We start from the raw sequence: 8,526 nt of genomic DNA on the forward strand, positions 1-8,526 counted from the left end.
TCGGATGATAGCCAATGGGAAAAAAATAATATTAGCAGAAATGAAGGAAAAAAAGAGGACACCCAGGTTATGACAAATAACTCTGATTCCAAACTGTCATCCTTTTTATTTACACAAATCAGAGAAAAAGAGGGAAGACACAGGCACGTTTAATAGTCGCACACGTCTCACAACATCACAGATTACAGGTTCCATTAATGTGAAATGTAAGTTTAGCACGACACACAGGACACGCATCACTTCACAGCTGCTAATTCTCTTTTCTCCCGTGGATTTAGTATAAAGACATGGTTCATTTTTAGAGCTTAGCTCTAATGCTCTCATAATAGTATAATTTTCAATCACATCTTTTTTAAACTACCTTCACAAAACCATCACAACAAGCACATTTTAAACAACAAACTGCACAAGTTTGTGTAGAAGTAGCAAAAAGAGGAAATAAAAAAAAGAAATAAAACTCCAAGTGACTGTTATGCAAAAGTATTTTTCAGACAGTCAGTAAAGCTCATTGAAATTAGTTCCATTTAAGTCTTTGAAAGTTTGACTTTATAATATGATTATGAGTTAAATCACAGTTTTATTTTCAGTGGAAGAAGGGGGCTGGGGGGGATTCTACCACCGAAAAGCAACATGAAGTAATTGCACAACAAGACCACACTTTATCTATGTATCTATGTTTCCAACTTTCGAAATCATTCTTTAAAAGATTTGTCACATTATTCAGATTCCACCACAAACACAGTAAAGCATTTGCACCCCCTGCTCATCGTGAAGTGCGTATGTTCTTGTACTGGCACAGAAGCAGCTGCTTGAAGGTGTTCTTGAAGGTGGCGTTGCAGAGGGCATAGCAGGCTGGGTTGATGGTGCTGTTGATGTAGCACAGCCAGTAGCCAATGGTCCACAGCGTGTTGGGGATGCAGATGGAGCAGAATGTGTTGATAAGCACCATCACGTTGTACGGCGTCCAAGTGACGACAAATGCAACCAGGATGGCCATGATGGTGCGTGTGACCTTTTTCTCCCTGGAAGAAATTCCCCTCTTTTTCCACTTTGCCACAGCGTTTTCACTCATCGCGCGCATTGTTACCTGAAAAATGACAGTAGAAGAAGAAAAGAGTTCTATTGTTTCTTTTTAGTGTGTTTGTGTGTGTGTGTGTGTGTGTGTGTGTGTGTGTCACTCCTGTGTAAGTCCAACATAACCTTCCATACCTGTGTTGGTACCAAATGAGCTGTTCTGAGTATTTCACAAACTGCTGGGATTTTCCCACAACACCATCTCTTGGGTTTACAGAGAATGGTCCAAAACAGAGAAAATATCCAGCTAATGCCAGAGGTCAGAGAAGAATGGCCAGACTGTTTCTAGCTGACAGGAAGTCATCAGTAAACAAAATAACCAATTGTTGCAACAGTATTCAGAAGAGCATCTCTGAATGAACAACAACACAGAAGACCTCACACGCTTGTCAGCTAAGAACTGGAACCTAAGGCTCAAATCATCTCAAACTCATTTTTCGAACATAATGAGTTCACTGTATTCAAATCTCCTCCACAGTCACCAAAACTCAATCCAGTAGTGCACCATCTGGATGTGGTGGATCATCATGGATGTGCGACTGACAAATGTTAAGTGTCTGAAACAAGTGTGTGATGCTATCATTGCAATATGGACCAAAATATCTGAGAAATACTTTCAGTATTGAATCTCTGTCAAGGAAAATTAAAGAAAATCTGAAAGTGTATCAATTTCACACTGAGATCAAAGAAAAGTAAGAACGACCCAAAACAACAACACGGAAGTTTCAACCACACAAAAATGCTTCATAGAGCTGAATGAATGCAGTCATGCTAGCAACTCTGTGAGGCTGCCATCAGGCACAAAGATCACTTAAATTAAATCTAATATCATTTTATTCCTTTTTTTTCTTCACCATGGTTACCATCTTCATTTATATGGTTACCAGTTTACTTGAATAAGTAAGAGTGGTATTTGGTTAGCTGCTACCTATCTGCTAAGTTACATCAACGGACAGAACATATCGACTATGTTTGTGGTGTTTAGTAATTCATTTTTACTAAAAATTATCTGACTAATAATATGTCCTGTTGTGCTGTTAATTACACCACCTAACTACTTTCTGCTCATTTGAGTTAAATTCAGTTATTTTGTTTAATTTATGTTTGCTGCACCCTTAGCACCTCTTTGTGTGTACATTAGCTAGCATTAGCTTACAACTCAGCACTGGACTCTCTTGTCCTAATACTTATTCCAAAAAAAAAAAAAAGATTGTGAACTTCTAGATATTTTCTTTATGGTCCAGATTATAAACTGTTCCAGATGTATTCTTTAAACTACAGGCACCAAACTTATGATGCCTCTAAAATAAAGACAACTTCTGCTGAGCTATTAAATATGGTGATAAAAAAAACAACTTTTAATTAACAACAAACTTGACATGACCAAACCCATGACTGCTTTAAATTGTAATAAATCTGGCCAATTAAGGATGAATATCTTTTGATTACCTTAAACAGAGTTTTCGTGACTAGCATTTGAGCGTCAGCTGCTGAGTTTTTCCGAGAAGATGGTTGGGCTTCATTTTTCCCAATATTTGAGTTTTTCCGTGACGAAGGTGGAATCTCAGCATCCTTGGATGTCGAAGCCTGAATGCTATCTGATGTGGAGTCCACCTGGTTGGTTCGGTCTTCCTTGCACGGACCGATTCCGTTCTGTTGCTGTTTCTGCTGGAGCATTTCCTTCTCCTTGCCATCTGCAGCCTCTTCCTGAACCTTTTTTGTTGCAGTGGTGTTCTCACCTCCTTCCTCCTGGCTGTTAGAAGGAGCTTCTCCCAGACTAGTGCCTGAGGTCTTCCTGCTGTCTTTCCTCATGCGGCTGCGACTGGCCTTGGAGATGCGCCAGTAAAGGTAGATCATGATGGCCACAGGTAGGTAGAAAGCCGCGATAGCCGTCCCGAAGGTCACTGCTGGGTTGGAGAAGAACTGGATGTAGCACTCATTGGGTTTCACAGTCCTTCCCCCAACTATGAACTGCCAGAACAAAATTGCAGGAGCCCACAGGATGAAGGACAAGACCCATGCTGCTGCAATCATCAGCCCTGCTATTTTGGTGCTGCGCCGCACTGGGTAGCTAAGCGGTTTGGTGACACAAAAGTAACGGTCAAAACTGATGATGAGCAAGTTCATGACTGAGGCGTTGCTCACAACATAGTCGACAGCCAGCCATAGGTCACACACCACTGCTCCTAGGGGCCAGAACCCAATCACAATGTAGACGGTGTAGAGGTTCATGGAGCAGACACCAATAATCAGGTCTGCGCAAGCCAGGCTGAACAGGAAGTAGTTGTTGACGGTCTGCAGGTTCCTGTTTACCTTTAGAGGAACAACATAGAGGAGGCTGTCAGATGCTAATCTTTTTTGTGCAATGTGATGTGTGTTTTCTCGTTTCTATTAAATTACCACTCTGTGCTGGGTTGCACATGTTCAAGTCTTATCTGTAAGTCTGGCTGTGCTGTTCAAGGTGTCCAGAGATGGATGTTTGAATCACACTCATTAATCATGAAGGATCAAAACAGGAAAACCCCAAACCTTTATAGAGAGCATGACCAGGATGTTTCCGATGACAGTGATCAGACTCAGAGATCCTGCAACGAGAATGATGAGCGCTATCTCCAAAGTCGTGTACGGGCTTCGAAAGAAGAGGCCAGTGCCATTGCTGACACTGATGTTGCTAGCGTGGGATGAATTGAGAATCTCCATGCTGTCCAGCATCCTTTGCATGCTTCAAGCGTCGTTCACATATGTGCAAAACCTGAAAAGAAGAGAGATTATAAAACATAAGTTTTTAGTACTATAGGTTTGTTTTTGGTTTTTTTGGGGGGCCGGGGGTGTTCAAATTATTCAGTATCTTTCTATGTGTAGATGCAAAATCATGCAAAATTGTGCAGAACTTGCAGCATGTAAATGATTCGCAGGTGTTTTTGTGCTAACAGCTTGCTCCCGGTGAAAAGAACGGACAGGTGTGCAAATAAAGGTCACAGCAGCTTTGTTTACAAAGTCACAGCCACATCTCACAAACAGGAATAACATGTTAAAACGGCTTTGATGCTAATGGAGATGCTGACATGTTGATTCTGAAAAATGAACAGTTTCAGTAGAATTATTGGGTTAATTTACTTTTTTAAGAACTCTTTAAAATGGATATGCTGCAGTCTTTCCCAGCCTTCACTGTGCGACAAGCTGGTTACATACTGGAGTTAAACATGCTTGTCTTTGGGCTTTAGGAAAAATATGGACCACACTGAGAAAACACACACTGTCAGCAGGTTTGAAGCCAGAATCCAGATAACAGACCACTGTAACAGATCGCTGTAAAGCACTGCAGCACCACGGAACAATATCAAATCTTTCATGTTGGTTAAACTTTGCTACATTTTATCCTTTGCTAATATTTATTTTCCCTCTTTTTCTCTTGTATGTTTAAACTATGTAAATCTCAAAGGATCTAAAAATAGCGTGTGTGCCCACAAAACAACTTTCAAATGCCACAAAAAGAATGCATATGCAAGTGTGCATGAATCTCCAGCTTTGAGCTTTGTGTGTCTGGCTCCCAGAAATCTTAACCAATCCACTCTTTCCTGGGAGCTTGAACGAGGACATCTACAGTTTACAATTTTCAAAAATGCCCTGAGAGAGTGTCTAATCTTTGCAGGAGAGTCATTTCAAAAAGATCAAGTTGGTCGCTTCATGCTGCAGGCGTCATTTTCTGCTCCTGGATATGTAAAAGGGACTGCCTGGCATATTTGGGTAAATTCAAACATGTGTGTGTCCACATGAGCTTGTGTGTTTGGCTCTTTCAGACAGATGTCCAAGTAAGTCTTAATAGAAGCTGCGGTTTTTATGTTAAGAGAGGACAGATTCTCTGAGGCTAAAGAAGTGTTATCCGCAGACTTGTGTCTGCAGTGAGAAAAAAGGGATGATGGGGGTCTTTTCTTTGGCACTGGAACTGCTTGTTCTGTGAGTTATGAAAGCCTGTTTGGGTGAGCGTACAAACAGATTTCCACTGGGGCCACCCACGCTCGAGATTCAGGCGCTCGTGGTGCTGTCAGGTGATTTAGATAAAAGCATTCAGTAAATAACAGATGATATGCATATGGGGATACCGCTTCTTTTAAATTACTACCGAGCCGCGTATTTAAAATGATCCCGGGCAGGCAAAACATACCAATTATGTATCTCAATTGTTAAGCATCATTACTGTTACTATTATATTAAAAATGAAGAAACATCAGAAATAGTGGCAAAACAACGTGATTAACTAGTCTGTTCTGATCAGAGAATCAATAAAAAGATACTTAGTTGAGACCACGAGGGTTGGTGCATACTGCTAAAACCCTGTAAGTGACTCCATTAGGCCACATGATAACATCATACTGTACCTGAAAGATGTTTCCTTCCTGCTCTTACAGCCAGATTAAACTCTATTACAGCATGTTGAACTCCATTGCTTACTCATTAAAGACCCATTCCGGGTCTTTTCAGTCACAGATACAAAAAGAGTGTGTGTGTGTGTGTGTGTGTGTGTGTGTGTGTGTGTGTGTGTGTGTGTGTGTGTGTGTGTGTGAGAGAGAGAGAGAGAGAGAGAGAGAGAGTTCAGAGCCTAACGGTGATGATTTGTAAAGTCAGAAAAATGTAAAATTGATGCACATCAAAGGGAGGACAACAAAAGGTAGGATGTTACATTTGAGTGTTAAGGACTGACTTTGGCTCAAGGTCCAATTTATGATCATATATTCATCAATCACTTCTCATTAATGAATTGAGAGCAATGAACTGACAGTGGCCCTTTTAAGTAAAAATACTTGTACTACGGTACATAAATATTATCATAAAAGTACAGTTTGCTTTATGGACATGCTGATGGGAGCCTGTTCTTACTTTGTTGTTAAGTCAGTTATATTCATAACAGCACACTGCATTTTAAAAGCAGTTCACGTGTTTTTTTCTTTAAAGAGTTTTTAAAGAAAATATAAAGTCTCTTATATTTACAGAAAAAGCTGCACGAAATGTGATATTTGAAAGTGAAAAAAGAAATGACAGCTTATATTAAAAAGAAGCTGCAAGCAGCCTGACTCAATACTCATTTCTTTATGGGCCCCATGATAAAGGAGCCCATAAAAATTTTAATAGGTCAGCTTTATTCTATGAACAATAAAGATATCTCTTTCTATAAAAGGGTATTTTTGGCTACTGCTTCATTTCCTAAGAATAATAAATTCACATGTTTGATTTGGCACATGCCCTTCCTGATGTGATCCTCTTATATGTCCGGGTTTGGGACCAGCATTAGGACACACTAGCTTGTAACACCCCGAGGCTGGCTTTGTGCCTCGTCCCTGTCAAACTGGGGGTCTGTTGCTGTAAAGCAGTTGTGTCAACCACTACACCTTGTAGCCACAACAAATGTCCTGTATCTATAGAAGAGCAATAACACGATTCTTGGAGAAGAAACTCTCTCGACATGCCAAGCAACTGGTTGTACAAAGGTTCACAATACTTAAAATAACTGGATGCATTATTTTAAGTAGGTAGGTTTTGACATTAGGTATTCTCTTGCAGTTGTACTTGAATGCAGCACTTATGTGTCAGTCAGATGTGTTTAACTTTATGTACCTGTTCTAGTGACTTTACTGATTAACCGAGTAAATTATCTTAATTATCAAGTTGCTCAGTGGGCTTCGCCAGAGATTTTCCAACGTGATGTAGAGTTCGCTAAGGAGATTGTTGCCTCCTCTCAAGGCCATCCTCACTTCTTCTCTCTTCACACTAATAAGACCTACATTACTGGATCTCCCTAATTGGTATGCAGGGCTACTGGAAAGAGTCACAGAGGCAAACCATATTTCTTTGACAGGCACAGAAACATAGTAATTAGATCCAGCAGATGCTGCCTGCAACAGCTGCACCGGTAATATGGTTCTAGGATACAGTCCTCTGACTGGGCGAGCTCGGTTTAAAAAAGTCTTTGATACCATGAACGATACACCGGGCGGCTGCAGACTTACTGCCGGATGAGACGTGGGAACAGTAGGTTTGTTTGCAGAGAAAAGAGCAGGTATGGAAACACGTCTGCAACTGCAGATGTTTCACAGCGCTTACGGGATTTAATGGCTATAGGGATCAAAGTGTGGTAGCTCCGTTTTATATTGATCTGTGCCGTAGTTTTATTGTTCAGTTCTTTAGAAGACAAACATCCGTCTAACTGTAAAATGCAACACCACACTGAATGTTTAAACAGGATTTTAAATGAAATAAATACGTATAGCACAAACAGTTTCAGTTAGTTTAATTTGTAAGGTTAACATTTCATGAATTTAAAAAGTGTTTTTTTTTTTTTCCACCGTCACATTTCGCAGCAAATGTTCCTTATGTTATGGCACTAATTCATACTTGTTTTTTTCATCTCAGAGAACTGTGTCTTGAATGTGAAAAGTGGGAAATTTCACATCAGCCTGAGCTTTGGCTTCACAGAGCGGTGCAACTGAGAGAAGAGAAAACCACTGAATGCCCAGTGTAGCACTGAGAGTGAGAAAACACAAAAATACCACAGCAACTAGAGAGTGAAGGTTTATAAAAATAAAACTGAGAAGTTTCAAGTTGGTGAGTTAGAGGAAATTTCCCATTTAAACAATTTGTTTTTTGTTTTTTTTTTGTAATAAGGGGATTCCTCGGGAGCGGGGAAACCAGGGAATCCAGAGTCTGGATCTGATGCTGAGTGAAACCTTTTGTGTCAGGAGAGAAATTAAGATTAAACATCTCCTAAAAGGTCTCAGGGGAACAATAGACGCCAGGTTTACTTTGCTCTCAATTCAATCTTTATCAGGAAACTGAACTGAACAACAAGCCACGGATAAAATGTCAATCAATATATTGATGTATCATTATAATGCTTTAACATTTCATGTGAGACTGTTTCTTTAAAGAATATCCTTAGCTGACTTTGTTTCCTTTGAATCAAAGTGGTTATAATTTTTTTTTACATACATTACATACAAAGTTCCCGTGGGAATAAAAATTTAGGAAAACATTTCCCATCTTTTGACTCTACCGCTGCCTCAGCGAGCAGACATTAAATGTGTTCCATGGAAGTTTTTCCAAGTCTGCATAATTTTTCTAACAGAGTGTGCTTACCTGCAGGAGTTTGGTAGAAATCTGCAGAAAAATCTTATCTTACCTCATCTGCAGAGAACGACACAGGTGAACTGTTTTGAAGTCGTCCATGTTACTCTCTCTTCTCCCGACACACTGGAGCGGAGAGCAAAGCAGAAAGTAACCTGACATTCATGACACTCCTCCTCTGACAAGAACCAGTGTGTGTGTGTCTGTGTGAGAGAGACAGAGAGAGAGTTTGTTTGTGTGTTAGAAATATAGACGGATAGAGTAGGGAGGGGTTTGTGGGAGCTATTAGTGACTGTGGTGCTGAATCCCTCAAGCTAGGGTTGCAAGTTTCAG

General features: G+C 40.2%; 1 protein-coding gene across 1 annotated transcript; it reads right to left on the bottom strand.

Annotated features, from left to right (window-relative positions):
• Positions 1-103: 103 nt before the first annotated feature.
• On the bottom strand, positions 104-8,306 carry LOC146704407 (muscarinic acetylcholine receptor M2-like). Its single transcript, XM_085461547.1, has 4 exons — positions 8,249-8,306; positions 3,604-3,826; positions 2,524-3,387; positions 104-1,087 (listed from the first exon to the last, which is right to left on the bottom strand). Exons 2-4 carry the CDS (start codon positions 3,793-3,795, stop codon positions 764-766), a joined length of 1,380 nt encoding a protein of 459 aa, XP_085317673.1. The 5' UTR covers positions 3,796-3,826; positions 8,249-8,306; the 3' UTR covers positions 104-763.
• Positions 8,307-8,526: the final 220 nt, after the last annotated feature.

This window comes from Copadichromis virginalis, linkage group LG7 (genome assembly GCF_057382275.1).
Source record: "Copadichromis virginalis isolate Kocher_CV1m ecotype Utaka linkage group LG7, C_Virginalis_male_GT1.1, whole genome shotgun sequence".
NCBI classification, from domain to species: Eukaryota; Metazoa; Chordata; class Actinopteri; order Cichliformes; family Cichlidae; genus Copadichromis; species Copadichromis virginalis.

Excerpts from the sequence above, each read along its gene's own strand:
- LOC146704407 (XM_085461547.1), bottom strand. The coding sequence starts at position 3,795 with ATGCAAAGGATGCTGGACAGCATGGAGATTCTCAATTCATCCCACGCT. Across the intron at positions 3,388-3,603 it reads TGGTCATGCTCTCTATAAAG|GTAAACAGGAACCTGCAGAC; the intron begins GTTTGGGGTTTT and ends GTTCCTCTAAAG. Across the intron at positions 1,088-2,523 it reads TCACGAAAACTCTGTTTAAG|GTAACAATGCGCGCGATGAG; the intron begins GTAATCAAAAGA and ends GTCATTTTTCAG.